An 18,503-nucleotide genomic window follows, 5' to 3' on the forward strand; every position below is an offset into this window, starting at 1 on the left:
GTCTAGGATTTCTCCATTGTAAACAATATTGGCTTTAGGTTTTTCATATATACTCTTTATCATGTTCAAAAAATTTCCTTGTATTCCAATCTTTTGGAGTGTTTTTATCATGAAAGTGTGCTGTATTTTGTCAAATGCTTTTTTCTGCATCAATAGATATAATCATGTGATTTTTTTTCCTTCAATCTGTTTATATGGTGTATTACGTTGATTGATTTTCTTATGTTGAACCATCCTTGCATACCTGGGATGAATCCCACTTGGTCGTGGTGTATAATACGTTTAATGTATTGTTGAATACGATTAGCAAGTATTTTGTTAAGTATTTTTGCGTCTAGGTTCATTAGAGAAATTGGTCTGTAATTTTCCTTTCTTGTGATGTCTTTGTTTGGCTTTGGTACTAGGGTAATGTTGGCATCATAGAAGGAGTTGGGTAATGTTCTTTCTGTTTCGATTTTTTGGAATAGTTTCAGCAGGATTGGTGTCAGTTCTTTCCGGAATGTTTTGTAGAATTCACCTGTGAAGCCATCTGGCCCTGGGCTCTTCTTAGTTGGGAGATTTTTAATAACTGATTCTATCTCTCTGCTTGTGATTGGTTTGTTAAGATCATCAATTTCTTCTTTTGTCAATATGGGCTGCTTATGTGTTTCTAGGAATTTGTCCATTTCCTCTAGATTGTCATTTTTGTTGGAATATAGTTTTTCAAAATATCCTCTTATGATAGTCTTTATTTCTGTGGGGTCAGTGGTGATATCGCCTTTCTCATTTCTTATTTTGTGTATTTGCATCTTCTCTCTTTTTTTCTTTGTTAGTGTTGCTAAAGGTTTGTCAATTTTGTTAATCTTCTCAAAAAACCAGCTCTTGGTCTTGTTTATCTGTTCAAGTGCTTTCTTATTTTCTATTTCATTTAGTTCTGCTCTTATCTTTGTTATTTCCTTCCTTCTTCTTCCTGTTGGGTTGCTTTGTTGTTGTTTTTCTAATTCCTTCAAATGTGCAGTTAGTTCTTCAATTTTTGCTCTTTCTTCTTTTTTGATATATGAATTTATGGCTATAAACTTCCCTCTCAGTACTGCTTTTGCTGCATCCCATAAATTTTGGTATGTTGTGTTATCATTATCATTTGTTTCAAGGTAGTCATTGATTTCTTTTGAGATTTCCTCTTTGACCCACTGTTTTTCTAAGAGTGTGCTGTTTAATTTCCAAATCGTGGTGTGAAATCTGGGCTTCTGTCCCTTGCAAATCTCCAGCTTGACTCCACTGTGGTCAGAGATAATGTTTTGTATGATTTCAATCTTTCAATATGTCATTTTCAATATGTCATTCTGCTTTCCTGAAAAATGAAATTCACACCATTATGTCCTATTTTAACACCAGCATCTGACAAACTCACAGAAGTAAATAGAATTGACATAAATATTATTTCCTTAGTATATTTTTAAGAGAGTTTTATAGATGAGGATAAACATGTTCATAGAAACAAATTTTTTATTTTTAGTAGCTATACAGGATAACAGCATCTTTTCTCTCCTTAGATTACTTTTAAAATGTAAATTACTTATTTAGCAATGGGCAAACTTTCTGTTCCTGTGAAGGATTTACTCAATTGTCCATTAAGTGACATTAGAACTAACTTCAATTTTATAATGCTTCAGAATCTTGTGATATGCCAGTATTTGAGAATGCCAGAGCCAGAAGTAAAGGCACCTGGTTTAAGCTCAATGACAAGTTGGACTATGAATGCAATGATGGATATGAAAGCAGAGACGGACACACCACAGGCTCCATAGTGTGTGGTGATGGTGGTTGGTCCGGTACCCCCACTTGTCTAGGTAAGTAATTTTATTTCAACCATTCATTTTTCAGAATTGAAAAAAAAAATTGTGTGTTCTTTATTTCAGAATTGAATTATCTAGAGAGGCCCTTAAGGAGCATTCATCAAATACAAGGTCTTTTCTTATTTAATGTGCACTGGGAGCAGATCATGTTTTGAAAGCCAAAGATAATATTCTACCTTTAACAAACTCCATCATAGTAATGTTTCTTGTGGGACACATATGTTACAGACTTGTGGTTGACATAGAAATCATTTTTAAGTTATTCCAAATGTAAACTTTCAAATTATTTAAAACTGATCACCCGTTACCAATAGTATGGCTGTTAAACTTCCTCTGTTATTTTCCTCCTGAATTTCTGCTTTATGTCTTACCCCTAAGTGTTAATTTCTGCAGAGAAGATCAGGAGCTCCTCTTTTTCAGACATTGACAAGTTCTGTGGACAATTTGCAATTTGTTTTCCAGCACTAGAAAGGGGGCTTGCATGTGTGGAAAAATGTGTGAACATAGTGTGTTCCAGATAGAGGAAATGGAATACACAAAACTTTGAAAGTGAAGATCTATATGGGAAATACCAGGGTGTGTAGAGTCAATTTAAGATGTGCAAAGATTTAAAGAGCTGAGGCTGGATAGGAAGTCAATTCAAGTTATCCAGGTCTTTCATATATGTTAGGTTTATGAAAGAAAAGTCAAACAATACTTTTAAGCAAAGAAATGATAAAATGAAAATTGCATTTTTGAAAGATTTTTCTTTGCATGTCGTTTTCTTATGGTGGGCAAGAAAGGAAGCTGTGGGTTCATGTAGGGTGGGAAATGGTTGGCTTTAAGACCATATGATGCCTGTGGGAATGCAGAGCAAAGATGTGAATTTTTGAAATGGATGTTGTCATTGATGTGGAGAGAAAGAAACATTTAAAAGAGGAAGTATTAATTGTACAGCCTTTGGAGCAATTTGCATAGAATCTATTTCCGGTTCCTCTGTTTACTATCAGTGTATCTTTGGGCAACACACCTAGACTCTTTGAAGCTTTGTTGAATCTTCCTTTCCTATAAAATATTTGATACTTAAAAATGTTCTGATTTATCACAAGATTGTAATTGTTATAAGGGCAAATAATCCACGTAACGGTCTTGGCACAGTGCCTATCAAATGTAAGACTAAAGGGAAGAGGAACTTAATTTCAATAGTAGAATAATTGTGGTGATCCTTATGTTTAATTCCATTCATACATTCAGTTACTAGACGGTAAAAGTGTGGTGTATTTGGCAACATAGAGGCCAATGATAATTGGCTTGTGGACATAACTTTTAAAACTTTTGCTGTAACAGGAAATAGAAAGCCCAGAATATAGCTGAAAAAAATTATGCCCTGAAATGAAGTTTTCTTTTATAAAGGTGAGAGACATAACGGCATCCTGAATGCTAAGAGAGGCCCACGGTGGAGAGGAGAGCAGGGAAAGATGGAATACCTGAGGTAGCTATGTCCTCATGAGCGAGACAGAAGGGGAACCAGAGCCCCTGGGAAAGGACTGGGCTTTTGCCTACAGGGCACTTACTATTTTGTAGCAGGAGACGGGAAGAAAGGAAAACGGGTGCGTAAATATCATGCAGAAAGAAGCAAGAGCTGATGGTTTCTACTTCTCCATAAAATATGGAACAAGGTTATCTGAGCATGAATAGTGTGTTGGGATGGGGTGGTATAGGTAGAAGAAACACTTGATGAAATATGGAAAATAGAGTTTGCAGAGGAAAGAACAACATGCTTATTAAAGCAAAGAGGTCGACTTGCTTAGAAGTATCGAAAGCTGAGTGATACACGATTCATTCAGACCATCAAAAAATATCTATTATGTTCCAGAAATGAAGAAAAATAGAAGATGAGCCTGATTTACAGATTATTCAAATATAGCAGACTAAAAAAAACAATAACACAGTAAATTAAAGCAATAATGAATCAAAGGATAAATATAATTTTTATCTGTTTTGTATATCATTGGTTATAAAGAAAAGAAAGAAGCCAAGGATTTAGATGGGATGTTGGAGTGGGAGAGGGCTCTATTTTGGCTAGGATGCCATCCATGCCATTAAGATTAGGAAAACATTTGAGGGCAGAGGAAGGGATTTTTGTAACAACCCAGGCAGCACTGAACTTGACCTATTTTTTTTTTTAATTCAAAGGTAAAAACATCTGGGTCTGGATTGAGAGGGGGAGAGATGCTTAAAATTATATTGCAAGCATAGACAAGGCTAGATCATGAAGAGCCAGGAATTTATCCTAAGTGAAAAGCTTTTTAGATGATTATGCATTTTATTCCTTGTGATTACAGGGAGATAAAGGTTTATGAAGCCAGAAGCTTATGCCTCTTTTAAAAAGAATGCAAATACCTGAATACATAATTTCTATGGCCATTCCAATGCTGTCTATCATCAAACAAAAATATGAAGGAAAGGAAATTTGAGTAACAGAGTCAGCAGTAGAAACTGAAGTTTAATGTTTAATGTTTAAATTTGCAAATTTTATCAAAATTGATGACAAGGCGAATATATTGTTAGAAACAGGGAACAGATTTTTTAAAAAAATATTTATTTATTTTTATTTATTTCTCTCCGCTCCCCGCCCCCCCCCCCCCCGAGTTGTCTGCTCTCTGTGTCCATTCGCTGTGTGTTCTTCTGTGACCGCTTCTATCCTTATCAGCAGCATCAGGAATCTATGTTTCTTTCTTTTTGTGGTGTCATCTTTTGTGGCATCAGCTTTCTGTGCGTGGGGCGCCATTCCTGGGAAGTCTGCGCTTTCTTTCGCGCTGGGCGGCTCTCCTTACGGGGTGCAGTCCTTGCACATAGGACTCCCCTATGTGGGGCAGACCCCTGCGTGGCAGGGCACTCCTTGCGCGCATCAGCACTGCGCATGGACCAGCTCCACATGGGTCAAGGAGGCCCGGAGTTTGAACCGTGGACCTCCCATGTGGTAGGCGGACATCCTAACCACTGGGCCAAGTCCACTTCCCCTAGGGAACAGATTTTAATTCTCTGATGATTGAATGAACGAATGATAACATAATATTCTTTTAAAAATTTCTTTCCTCAGTAATTTGAAGAAAACTGCATCCAGATTGGTTATACTTGAGTTTAATTCAAATGTACTGTGACTTCTATCCTTCGGTGAGATGTTTCAAAAAAAATTATCATAAACCATGTAAAATAAACAGTGTTCTTAACGTAAAGTTTACAATTAGAAGTAGAAAATTCATGAGAACTTTTCAGAGTCAATACTAGGATTTGAGTTTGACATTAAAGAAAAGACAAATGTATCTAATTATGAATATGTTCAATCAAACTCATCTTTAAATCACATTTCATATAAACATAGTAGTTGGAAATTACCCAACAGCTATGATGAAGTTTTTTTTCCTTATAAATAAGTTTTTATCAAAACATGGTGAGAAAAGCAATTTGCATAAAATAAGCACGAAATATGTAAACAAGCACAAGTACAAATAAAATAATTGCTGTGTGGTCTATTAGAAATGAATATAGGAGAGAAATTCCAGTGATTCTCACTCAAATATGATTTCCTCAGCTAAGCTACTAAACTCAACATAAAAACAAAAATGAAAGCAAATTTGCTTGGTTACTTTTCTTGACTTGTAAAACAGGTATCTTTGCATCCTTTAAAAAAATAACTAGTTATTATTACAAATACTTTTCAAGCTGGAGAATAATTTAGAAATGAGCCAAAACATTATTCTAAACACTAATTGTATCTCTACATTAGTTAACCCTAAAACAAACCATCTAGAAACTTGGTCGATTTAAATTAACATCTGGGTACTAGGTATGGTCATTAGTGTTGGAGTCTTATAGCTTCTCATTCCTTTGTTTAGATATATATGTATCCTCACCTCTAGCTCCACATATACCTATACCTGTACCTAAATGTTGCCCACATGCACACCTATACTTATACCTATGCCTCTAACTATTACCTATCTATACCTATCTCCCAGCTGTCTATTCACCATCATGTAACAATTATCTATCAATCTACCTTCTAATCTTTTATCTATATTCATAATCTATCTATCATCTATCTATTTCTCTGTCTTTCTATTCATATTTATCTTCCCTGACTCATATTTACACCTCCATTTCCAACTAAATAACACAGGGTTCAATCTAATCCCCTCTCTATTAATATTTGTAATATTCTTCCCCAACTGTGGGAAACCTTGCTCCATATCCTTGTTATTTTTTAACAATTTATACAAGCCTAGAATATACACAGATTAGTTTCTGGCCAATAGAAATGTAAACCTACTACATGCAGTTAACAGGTAGATAGTTATTTCTTATGGAAGCAAGTAGTGACATATATAGGTTTTATGTTTCCATCTAGAAACTTTGTAGTTTTAGCATTTAATTTTAGGAATAGTATCCAGTTAATATTAATTTTTTAGTATTATATGGAAGGATTAATATATTTTTTTCTATGTTAGTAGACAGTTCTAGAACATGTATGGAAAAGACTGAATGAAAATAATCTAACTATTGGGGCCTTGGTTTATTTTTGGATTCTCTAGTCAGTCTGTTTGACTATTTGTCTACCTTTATGTCCAAACCACATTGCTTTAATAATTAAATCTTTATGGTAAGTCTTGTAATCTGGTATATGTTCTCTGTGTTGTTCAATATTAAGATCATTGCAGATATTCTGGCGTTTGATTTTCTCTGGCGGTGTTAGATACAGAAGAAAAAAAATTATGAGAACACATTTTAAAATGTGTAATTTAAATTATGCCCCCAAATTTAAAAACAAAAATAAGAAGAAAGATATTTTTGGTAAAATATAAAATATTCATATTGAGTTAGATATAGATAGAAAAACCAGATGATATAATAAAAGGATAGTATCAGGTTGATTGTTAGCTAAATTTAATTCTTCCCATTGAGAGAACATAAACTGAGATTTTTAATACAATTCTAATATATTCAATCATGGATATCTGTAAGAAATGTCCTTACGCCATTTTTATTTATTGTCTGATACTGAGAATTTGTAATTCAGTTAAAGTACACTAAAGGTTAGAAATAATCAAAATAGATTTTAAATAATTTGTACAGGATTCATCAAAGAAAGAAAAAAAGGAAGAAGCTGTAAGGGAGACATGAGAATATAAACCCTAACTGAAATATTAAAGTGTTATGCAACTGTAATCTATTACATATATAAATGCAGAGCATAATAGTATTTGATTGTTTGTAACATATTATTGAATTTGTAGTTATTGGAAATTCTCTTTTAATATTTTTAACTTCTGATTTTTAACCAAGCAATTTAATTTTAATATTTCTAGGGAAAAAAATCCAATTTTTTTCCTCAAATTCCTAATACTCAAAACACCTCCACCTCAAATTCCTAATACTCAAAACACGACAAGCACAATAAATTATCAGGATGGAGAAAAAGTATCTATCCTCTGTCAGGAAAATTATCTAATTCAGGGTGGAGAAGAAATTGTGTGCAAAGACGGAAGATGGCAGTCAATTCCACGTTGTGTTGGTCAGTAGTTCATAACTTGCTTGATAACATTCTTTCAAAATGAGTTTCATATGCTTCTGGATTTTGCTTAAATGAAGATGAAGATATTCCTGTAAATCTATTATACCTTATCTTGAAACAATAAATTACAATTTAGGTGCCCAAGTTAATCACATTTCTTTCATTTCCATTGTTAAATGTGTTCAGGCAAAAAAAATTAGAATACTATTTAAGTACCAGATAAAATTTTGTTCATGCATAGTTCACTCCTCATGATAAACAGGACAGGAATGAAAGAGGATATTAGCCAAGAGAATAGTAGCTTAGATATTATGGAAATATGTATCTTTGCAAGTTCCAAATATTTGTTCAGTTTTCAATAGTATTTGCTTGTATTACCTCTCTTTTAAAACATCCAATAATATTTGATTTTCTTTTTCAGTTTAAACATGACATTGTGCTTGACACTTTGATCTTTGTATTTTATCTAGAAAAACTTCCATGTTCTCAACCACCTCTTATAGAACATGGATACATTGAATCATCCAGATTTTCAGCAGGAAGTGAAGAAACAGCCAACCCTAGGCCCTACAACCATGGCAATAAATTAAGATATAAATGCGAAGATGGTTTCTCAATATTGGAAGAAGATGGGATAACATGCCACATGGGAAAATGGATTTCTATACCTCAGTGCATAGGTGAGGGCAGTATGCAAAACTGATACTCTGTACTCAGCGTAATTTCATTAAGAGGCAGCATCATTTAGATTAAAGCATATGTATTTAAATGTATATATAAATCCTTGTATATCTACTATTAAACCAATTTTTATCATGTCCTTTTGATTCCCTGCAATGTGATAGTACTTTTCTTGGTTCCATTATCTTCAATCTGTTTCCATTTAACAGTCATGGTTAGTTAGAGAAACCCTAGTCAACTCTTTGATAAATGTATTGATATTTCAATGTAAGTTTCTGCTCAGATTGTGAGAGTGACAGACAACAGAATGGTGTTTTAGGAGACAATTTGTCCCTCGTCTGTGATGTGACAAAAGTCACTGTGCTATCTTTTTTTTTTCCAAATAAACCCACTAAATAGGATGTCCACTACTCAAAACTGCATTTTAGAATTTGTGATATGGATTTATAATTTCTTTTTTTTTTTTTTTTAGGAAATCCATGTAAAGAGCCACCTATGATTTCTTATGGTGCTCCTTCTCCAAGGTTAGACAGTTACCAACATGGAGAAGAAGTTACATATAACTGTGAAGATGGCTTTGGGATTGATGGACCAGCTTCTATAAAATGTTTAGGAGGAAAATGGCCAAATCCACCAGAATGCAAAAGTACAGTGTGTTTAATTTTATTGTATAGATGATAGATATCAAAGCATTAATGGTTCAGTTATGAAACTAAGTCCTAATTTTAGAATTTTGCAAGATATCTCTGAAAGTTCTGGGTTCTGACTGAGAATTATAGACTTAGTGAAAAGAAAAATTTATCAACATGAACCAAATTATTACCTTTGCATATCCTCTTGTGTGCACTTTCTGCATCCTCTGCAATACATTCTCAAATTGTTCATGTCTTTTCAGCTCAGCTGACCCCCTTCATTAACTGCATTATTATTTACTCTGCAATTATTTTATTAATCATGTCCTTATAAATATACAACTTTCAAAAATATTCAAAACAATTATGTATGTCTTAGATTTTGACAGAAGCAAAAAAAGAAGGAAATAGAAACGTAATGTTGATAGCTGTATGAGGAAGGAAAGAATTTAAATGTAAGAAATAGAAAAAACTGTGTGCTTTACATCTACACATATCTTCTCAGGCTTCTAATATTACTATTTTCACTTTATTCTTTTCATAAATGTAGAATAATTAAATGCAATTAATTCAAGTCTGCTTGCAATCATATTTTGTAAAGTTATTAAAATATTGATCAGCATTAATCATTTTTATATGTAGCTAATTATTATTCTGGAATTTAATTATTGGATATTGGATATTTTTTACAGATTTACTGAATAAATAAATTTTTTTTTAAATGTATAGATACAGATTGTTTGGAATTGCCCAGCATTGATAATGCCATACTCCTAAACCAAGTGAAGAGATCATATAGGTCGGGAGAACAATTAACGTATAAATGTCCACCGAATTTCCAATTGGATGGATCAAATGTTGTAAAGTGTATTAATGGCAAATGGATAGGAGGTCCAACATGCAAACATACTTTCCTGTGATTTAAAAATTTACTTATTAAAGTGTTTTAGACAATAAAATATAGAAGTTTTTAGACAATAAAATAGAAGTTTCTGTCTCTAACATCATTTAAAAATGGATGTAGAATAATTTTTCAATACTGATTAAATAAGTGTACGCCTAAACATAATGAGAATAGACTGCATGTCCAAGTTAATCTAGATGCTCAAAGGTTCTCAAAGACTCTTCCCTGGACTAGCACCGTTTTCATCTTCAAAATTGTTAGAAATGGAAGTTCGTAGGTCCGGCCCAGATCTACTGAAACAGAAACTCTTGGGGAGGGATCCTGAAACTATTTTAACAAGGCCTCCAGGGCATTCTGTGTACACTTCAGTTTGGGTCCCAGAGCCATAGCCTTTTATTACTTCACACTATCCTGAAACTTCTCATGAATGTGATGCCATTGTTAATGTATCCTTAAGCAGTTGCCTTAAGCATTAGAGTTGTTTTTATTTACTATAGATTTACTTTTTTGTTACTATCTCACATTTTCTGTTTGGCCTTTTAAATTGATATATTCCTGTTCCTTTAATTATAGTATTCTTTAACGTGTGGCCTTAATTCTTAATTATTTTCTAAGGAAGTGCTTACTTTTCTGAGGGGCTAAATTTCTGATTAATAAGCAGGATGATTGCTAACCCATTCTGTTATTTCATAACCTTTTTATTATGCCTATTTTAGATTCTATATTTGTAGTGAATTTATATTTTTTGTAATATTTATATCCTCAAAGATTAATTTCAGAAGAGATCTTATTTTCACGGATTTCATTAAGACAAAAAAACACAAAAAACCAAGCAACAACAACAAAAAAGTCTCCCAATTTTCTAGTGGAAGTAGAGGGAGAAACATTTAAGGATGTACAATTTTAAATACTACATGGAACATTGCTTTATGTACTTTTCCTCTATCTTACATAAAAATTTTGTGAAATTAGTAAAGATTTACATAAGAGATTACTTACTGATTCTATATCTTCCTTGAAATATATATCATTTTAAACAAATCAGTTTTATTGATACATCCAAGTGTACCAGCGGTGGTATTTGGTGTATTCACATAGTTGTACATTCATCACTTCAGTCACTGAAATATATTTTGAAAGTCCTTCACTGAGTTTCTACTCAAAATGATTATTTAGTGCACATAATTTTTGTCTTTCTATTCAGATGTTTCCTGTGTGAGTCCACCTGTAGTAGAAAATGCTAATATTATATCAAGTCTTATGGATAGATATCCACCTGGTGAGAGAGTACGTTATGAATGTATGGAATCTTTTGATATATTTGGGGAAGTAGAAGTGATGTGTCTAAATGGAACCTGGACAGAACCACCTAAATGTGGAGGTAGAGTATCTAATTCCAGTATTTTATGTGAATACAATAGGGTTAAAATAATTTGATATATATATATAGTGAAATAGAGAACAAAGAATGTATTAGTTCAAATGAAAATAAAAAGATGTTGCTAAATGTCCCCTGTTTTAGGGATTGTATGAGTCTGTTAAAGGGTTGCTAAAGCAAAGTACTAGAAAGTGGTTGGCTTTTAAGGGGTAAAAGTTTGTGGTCCCAAAGCCACAGAAATTCCAACTCTAGGTACGATAAGAGGTCCTTTCTCAGCAAAGTCAGCAGCCATGTGTTGAAGCAAGATGGTGGGTGATCTCTGTCAGGTTTCAGCCTTCCCCTCTGGGCTTCTTCTTTCTCTTGAGGCTCTGTGGACCCAGCTTTTCCTGATCTCCCCTTCAGGCTGGCATGCAGCTTGTCTCTTAGGACTTCCTCTATCAGTCTCTGCTCTCTTAGCATTAGCTGTAAGCTATCAGGAAAATGTCCATTGTCTCTGGAGCTTTAGTTGTTTGAGACTTCTCCCTTCTCTCACATGGTAGTATCTAAAATGACCGAGTTCTCCCTGTGTGCCTATCTCAGTCCGTCTGTCTCTGTGTTTCCATTTACAGCAGACCCACCAGGGGGCGGGGACTCAATCTGAGTCATGCCATCCTGAAGTGGTCTAATCGAAGCCCTAATTTTAACAGGTTAGTCTAATTAAGGCAGCTCAGTTGAATTTAAAGCAATCAAAGTGTTTCACCCCCAGTGTAATAGATTAGTTTACAAACAATCTTTTTCTTATTGGGATTCATAAATAATCTCAAACTGCCATAGGGACTAAACCAGTAATTTTATTTTTAATTAATTAGTTAATTAATGTTATTTTTTAATTTTTAAATTTTTTAAATTTTTAATTTTTTGGTAAGATTCACTTTTTTTTTAATATTGTATGACTGACACTCAAAAATATTGATTTCCTGCCTGCACAAGACAGAACAGGTGAGACCTCCAGTTTATCATATACTTCACCCATGTATGCAACAGCTCGCAACCTTCCTCTCTCCGCCCCAAAGTTCCTTTATGCCTATCTTCCAGTCTCTAGTTCTCTGAGACAACTTGATTTGCTTGTTTCATATCAGAGAGGTCATGTAGGATTTGTCCTTCAATGCCTGGCTTGCTTCACTCAACATAAGGTTCTCAAGATTCATCCATGTTACCATGTGTGTTTGTACTGTATTCCTTCTTACAGCTGAGTAGTATTCCATTGTATGTATATGCCACATTTTATTTATCCATGCGTCTGTTGATGGGCATTTGGGTTGATTCCAACTTTTGGCAATAGCGAATAATGCTGCTATGAACATTGGTGTGCATATATTGGTTTGTGTCCTTATTTTCAGTTCCTCTGGAATTGCTGGGTCATATGGCAAATCTATAGCTAACATTTTGAGAAAGCACCAAACTGTCCTCCAGAATGGCTGGATCTTTCTGCATTCCCACCAGCAGTGGTCGAGTGTTCCCATTCCTCCACATCCTCTCCAGCACTTGTAGTCTTAAGTTTTTTTGATCACTGCCAGTCTTATGAGAGTAAGATGGTATCTCATTGTCGCTTTGATTTTCATTTCCCCAATAGCTAGTGATTTTGAGCATTTTTTCTTGTGCTTTTTAACCATTTGTATTTCTTTGGAGAAGCATCTCTTCAGTCAAGTCTTTTGCCCATTTTTCAATTGGGTTGTTTGTCTTTTTATTTTTGAGATATAGAGTTCTTTATATATGCAGGATATAAGTCTCCTATCAGATATATGGTTACCAAATATTTTCTCCCATTGAGTAGGCTTGCTTTTCACTTTCTTGACAAATTCCTTTGAGGTGCAAAAGGCTTTAAATTTGAGGAAGTTCCATTTATCTATTTGCTCTTTTGCTGCTCCTGCTTTGAGTGTAAAATTCATGAAGCCATTTCCTATTACAAGGTCCTGTAGGTGCTTCCATACATTATTTTCTAAGGTCTTTATGGTCTTGGCTCTTATATTTAGGTCTTTCAGCCATCTTGAGTTGATTTTTGTATAAGGTGTGAGATGGTAATCCTCTTTCCTTCTTTTGCGTATGGATATCCAATTCTCTAGGCACCATTTGTTGAAGAGGCCATTCTCTCCCAGCTGAGTGAGTTTGATGGCCTATTTGAATATCAGATAACTGTATATATGAGGATCTATATCAGAACTCTCAATTTGATTCCCTTAGTCAGTGTATCTATTCTTGAGCCAATACCATGCTTTTTTCACTACTGTAGCTTTGTAATATGTTTTGAAGTCAGGTAGTGTGATTCCTTTGATTTCGTTTTTCTTTTGCAATATATCTTTGGCTATTCGGGGCCTCTTTCCTTTCCAAGTAAATTTCATAGTTAGTTTTTCTAGTTTGTTGAAAAATGTTGTGTTGAATTTTATTGGAATTGCATTGAATCTGTAGATCAATTTTGGTAGGATAGACATCTTAATAATATTTAGTCTTCCTATCCATGAACTGGGAATAGTCTTCCATTTATTTAGATCTTCTTTGATTTCCTTGAACAGCTTTGTATAGTTTTCTGTGTATAAGTCTTTTACATCTTTAGTAAAAGATATATTTGATTTTTCTATTTACTATTGTAAATGGTATTTTTTTCTCGGTTTCCTCCTCAGATTGCTTATCTGAGAAGAAAATGCTACTGATTTTTTGTGTACAGAAATGCTACTGATTTTTTGGATTGATCTTATAACCTGTGACATTACTGAACTCATTTATAAGTTCTAGAAGCTTTGTTGTAGACTTCTCAGGGTTTTCTATGTATAGGATCTTGTTATCTGCAAATAGTGAAATTTTCACTTCTTTCTTTCCTATTTGGGTCCCTGTTATATCTGGTTCTTGCCTCAGTGCTCAAGCAAGGACTTCTAACATAATGTTAAATAGAAGGTGCAATAGTGGGCATCCTTGCCTTGTTCCTGATCTTAGAGGGAAAGATTTTAGGATTTCACCATTGTAAATGATATTAGCTGTGGGTTTTTCATAAATATCCTTTATCATGTTCAGAAAGTTTCCTTCTATTCCTATCTTTTGTAGTGCTTTTATCAAGAAAGGGTACTGTATTTTATTGAATACTTTTTCTGCACCTATAGATATGATCATGTGTTTTTTTTCCTTTAATATGTTTATGTGGTATATTACATTAATTGATTTTCTTATGTTGAACTATCCTTGCATACCAGGAATGAATCCCACTTGGTCATGGTGTGTAATTCGTTGAATGTGCAGAAGAGGTCTTGATACTTATTATCCTGGTAGTTCAAATTAGAGCTCCTGAGATAAGAGGAACCAGCAAAGGAGATAGTATTAATATATTATTCTCTTCTGTTTTGTTAAGTTAAATGTTTACCTGGTTAATTATTTCTCATCTTTTACTTTGAGAGTGCCTACATTTTTATGTTTGACTAGAGTATTTTGTAGTCATCATATAGTTGGGTATTGCTTTATTTTCACATATTCATTCTTGGTCTTATAAATAATCCTTGAAATGTTAATGGGCAATCTGCTATTTTATTATTTGTTTTGTGCTTGTTTCATCCATTTCTTTTTCCCATTTCCAGTTTCTTTTCTTCCTTATGCGTTTCTTGATCATTTATATAATTTCACTTTGATGTTTCTGTATGGTTTTTGAGATATCTCTTTGTATAGTTCTATTTTTTAGCAGTTGTTCTATGTATTAAATATGTACATAGGAAACTTATCACGCTAAATTGGCATTAGCATTTAAAAAAATATATGTATATTTTTAAAGAAGTTTTAGATTACATAAATATTATTTCAAAAATATAGGGGATTCCCATATGCCCCACCTCCTCCACCACCCCCACTTTCCCAAATTAACACCATCTTTTATTCCTGTGATACATTTGTTACAATTGAAGATCACTATTGAAGCATTGCTGCTAGTCATGGAATATAGTTTACATTATAGATTATACATTGCACCTCCCAATTTTATAGGGTTGACAAAACGTATAATGGCCTGTATCGGTCATTGCAGCATCTCTTTAAGTGAAGTATGGAAATCTTACTTCCATTAAAGTCCATTTATCTTATATTAAAATATAATATAGAAATAGCAGTTCCTCTGCATATGCTGAGAACCTCAAAAGATGGTATGATTTTGCTTCAATCATCAAATATCATTTACAAAACTCATGATAAGAAAAATAGTCTATTATGTCTATTCCTAATTTTATCAGTAACATCATGGATTCTTCCTACTCGAAATCTCAATCCTCCTTCCGTTATCTTTTTCTTAGTATTTGAAGAAATTACTTTTGCTCCTCTTTTAAAGGGAGATATGCTGGAGATAAACCTTCTTAGTTTTTCTATGTCTGAGGATATCTTTATTTCCCCTATGTTCCTAAAAAATACTCCTCCTAAATTTGAATTTGATTTTGACAGTTATTTTCTTGCAGCACTGCAAAAGTATTGAACCATTTTCCTTTTGACCTCCATGGTCAGCAGAAAACCCCGCTATCATTTGAATACTTATCCCCCTTAATGCCTAATTTCTTTCAAGTTGCTTTTAAGGTGTTTCTCTTTTTCTTTAGATTTCAGCGAGTTGATTATAATGCAACTCAGCGTTTATTTCTTTTGAATTCTCCTATTCAGAGTTCACTAAGTTTCTTGATTTAGATTTATGTTTCAGGTCCTATTTGGGAAATATTCAGCCATAAAGTTTTCTTTCTTTTTTTTTTTAACCTCCACAGTATATCTCTCTCTTTCGGGAAACCTATGCTTTGTTATTTTCCCTCAGGCCTCTGAAGATTTGTTTATAATTTTTTTGTTTATTTGTCTTCAGTGTATATTCTGATTGGGTAATTTCTATTGTCTTATTTTAACTTCATGAATTCTTCTTCTGCCATATTCAATCTATTATTGAGCTCATCTATCACTATTTTAAAAAATTCTGTTGTCACAGTGTCAATTCTTTAATTATCATTGTGTTTAAACCAAATTGCTAAATAATTCTAACATCTTTATCATGTTCATGTTCACATCTGTTGAATTCCTTTTTCCCTTTGAGATTTTCCTCGTAATTTGTAGGTAGAGTGACTTTGAATAGTATCCTAGAAATTTGGGATATTAAGGCTTGGACCTTGACTATTACTTCAGACTTCTAACTCATTCACCTTCACTACTGTCAGCCAGGATGCAAGCTTAGGCTTCCCCTGGCCTCCACTGACCCCATGGGAAAAGAAATAGGTGCCCTCTCTCAGGTTATTCTTGAGTCCCACATTCCTATCTATTCTTCTCTACCCCTTTCTGAGTCTTCTTAGTTTCATTCTACATAATTTATCCAGGATTATTAGCTTTAATATGCAGAAGAAATAGGCAGAAGTATTTTTACCACATCTAGTCCATTAGAGGATACCAAAAAATAGCACAACTTTTCACTTTACACCAATTGCATTCATTGAAAATTTCCAATATCTTGATGCCTCTTAAGTAATAAAAATGAAAGTCAAGAAAAATATCTACAGACCCAAAGGAAACTAAAGTATGTTATCTAAAACAAGAACTTTTGCCTGTTTATCTTAATTATCCTATATTAAATACTGAATCATAGAAAAAGAACAATATTTAATATTGGAATATTACAAAGCAAACATATGAATACTTAGCATGTGATTTAATGTGGGGTTAAAGGACAGGCTTAGAAGTGGTATAATTCTCACTATGTTTAATAAGAATTTCTTTAGTGAAACATTTCTACCATTAAGAAAGCATATATGCCTTGATATCATATATTGTGCTCTAGTTTTATTTGCCTCAATTTAACCTGTAAGTTGATGTGGTCTCTCAAAACAACATTTTGTAGGTCCAAAGGCAAAATGTGGGATCCCTCCCGCTATAGACAATGGGGATTTGGTCACATTTCCACGAGCAGAATATGCTCCAGGAACGTCTCTGGAGTATCAATGCAAGTCCTATTATGAACTTCAGGGCAACCCACATGTAACATGTAGGAATGGGCAGTGGTCAGAACCACCAAAATGCTTGGTAAGTACTTCAATATTCCATTGTTCCTGGAAAATTATAGTGAAAAGATAATTTTTTGTATTTCTGACAATTTATTGGATTAACAAATAACTAATCTGTTTAGTGCTTGACTGCCAAACACAAATATGTGTGAAAACCAAGATTAGGAAATTATTATTCAAACATTGCAGTCATGGAAGGTATATAAATACAAGATGCTTGAGTTGATAATTCACATTATGAATCTTTGATAGTAATATCTTATTATCACCCCTTAAATGTAACACTTATTTTAAGCCACTTATATTTTCACATTTAAAAATCTACATTACACTTTTTTTCATAGAGATGGTTTAAAGTATGTTTTGAGAAAGCATTCCTGAGTCAGTATTAAATATACTATTGAAAACCTAGAGGTATATGGAAAGAAGTTTTGTGTCCAAAAAAAAGAGGTTTTGTGTTAATATTTATGTTCATTTTTTCTCCTTACAGAGGCATGTGTGATCTCACAGGAGAGCATAAATGAACATAACATAGAGTTAAAATGGAAATATGACCAAAAAATATATTCCAAAACACAAGATAGTATTGAATTCAGGTGCAAGGACACCACTCGCTTCTTTTCAAACAAAGTGTCAGGAAGGGATAGTGATATATCCCACTTGTGAATAAAATTTGGTATCTGTATTCAAGTAATTAAAATAAATGTATTTATTCCGAATTTTGCATTATTAATCCTATTCATCTCCATTTTATTTCCCACATGTTAATTCATTATTATTCATGTCAGAATTTGTGTTAAATATTAATTAGATGATGTAATTGTATTTGGAAACACCTCTGCCTCCCCGATTAAATATACCACATTAAAATTTCGTGAACAATAATGTTGTCTGTTCTAATTGTAAAATATCTGCTGTAAGAAATTAGGTGCAGCCACTTCAGAGCTTGCTTCTGTTCAGCACTCTACTAATACTCTCAAAACTTTCTCCAAAACTTATGAGCCTTTCTGTGCCTCTGTATTTCAGAAAGAATGGAAAATATAGCTTGGCCTTCACCTTCAAAATCATATTACTTCTTATGTATGTAAAACCAACTAAGTTATTCCTTGTGAAAGAACCTGATATCTGTAGTTATCTATCAGTTCCTAGTATAAGCCTACTTATATTTCAAAAGATAAAAACAAATATGATGAAATGTGTGATCCTTTACATGATGTCTAGCATACTCCAGGATCCAAACAAATCAGAGAGAGGAATAGTACCAGTTGGGTATATAACCATTGTAACGCAGTCTTATAAAGTGATACATATTCAATACCAGGTATAATCAAGCACACACATGTGAATCTTTGATTACAAAATTCATGTTTATAGAAATAATAGTAACATAAAATTCAATAAAATATTCAATTGACTATACGTGTGTTAGAAATAATAGGGGTGAGTGGTGGTGCTTAACTATTACATATGTATGTGTACACTCAAATTTG

General features: G+C 33.3%; 1 protein-coding gene across 1 annotated transcript in view; it reads left to right on the forward strand.

Annotated features, from left to right (window-relative positions):
• Positions 1-17,898, forward strand: part of LOC101424440 (complement factor H-like) — a 67,149-nt gene extending 49,251 nt beyond the window's left edge. The window contains exons 8-13 of the mRNA XM_071207301.1: positions 1,653-1,829; positions 7,860-8,069; positions 8,543-8,716; positions 10,811-10,987; positions 16,851-17,030; positions 17,501-17,898. Coding sequence (XP_071063402.1) covers positions 1,653-1,829; positions 7,860-8,069; positions 8,543-8,716; positions 10,811-10,987; positions 16,851-17,030; positions 17,501-17,679 — 1,097 coding nt within the window. The 3' untranslated portion in view covers positions 17,680-17,898. The remainder of the gene's footprint in view (positions 1-1,652; positions 1,830-7,859; positions 8,070-8,542; positions 8,717-10,810; positions 10,988-16,850; positions 17,031-17,500) is intronic.
• The last annotated feature ends 605 nt before the right edge of the window (positions 17,899-18,503 follow it).

This window comes from Dasypus novemcinctus, chromosome 13 (assembly GCF_030445035.2).
Source record: "Dasypus novemcinctus isolate mDasNov1 chromosome 13, mDasNov1.1.hap2, whole genome shotgun sequence".
Classification (NCBI taxonomy): Eukaryota; Metazoa; Chordata; class Mammalia; order Cingulata; family Dasypodidae; genus Dasypus; species Dasypus novemcinctus.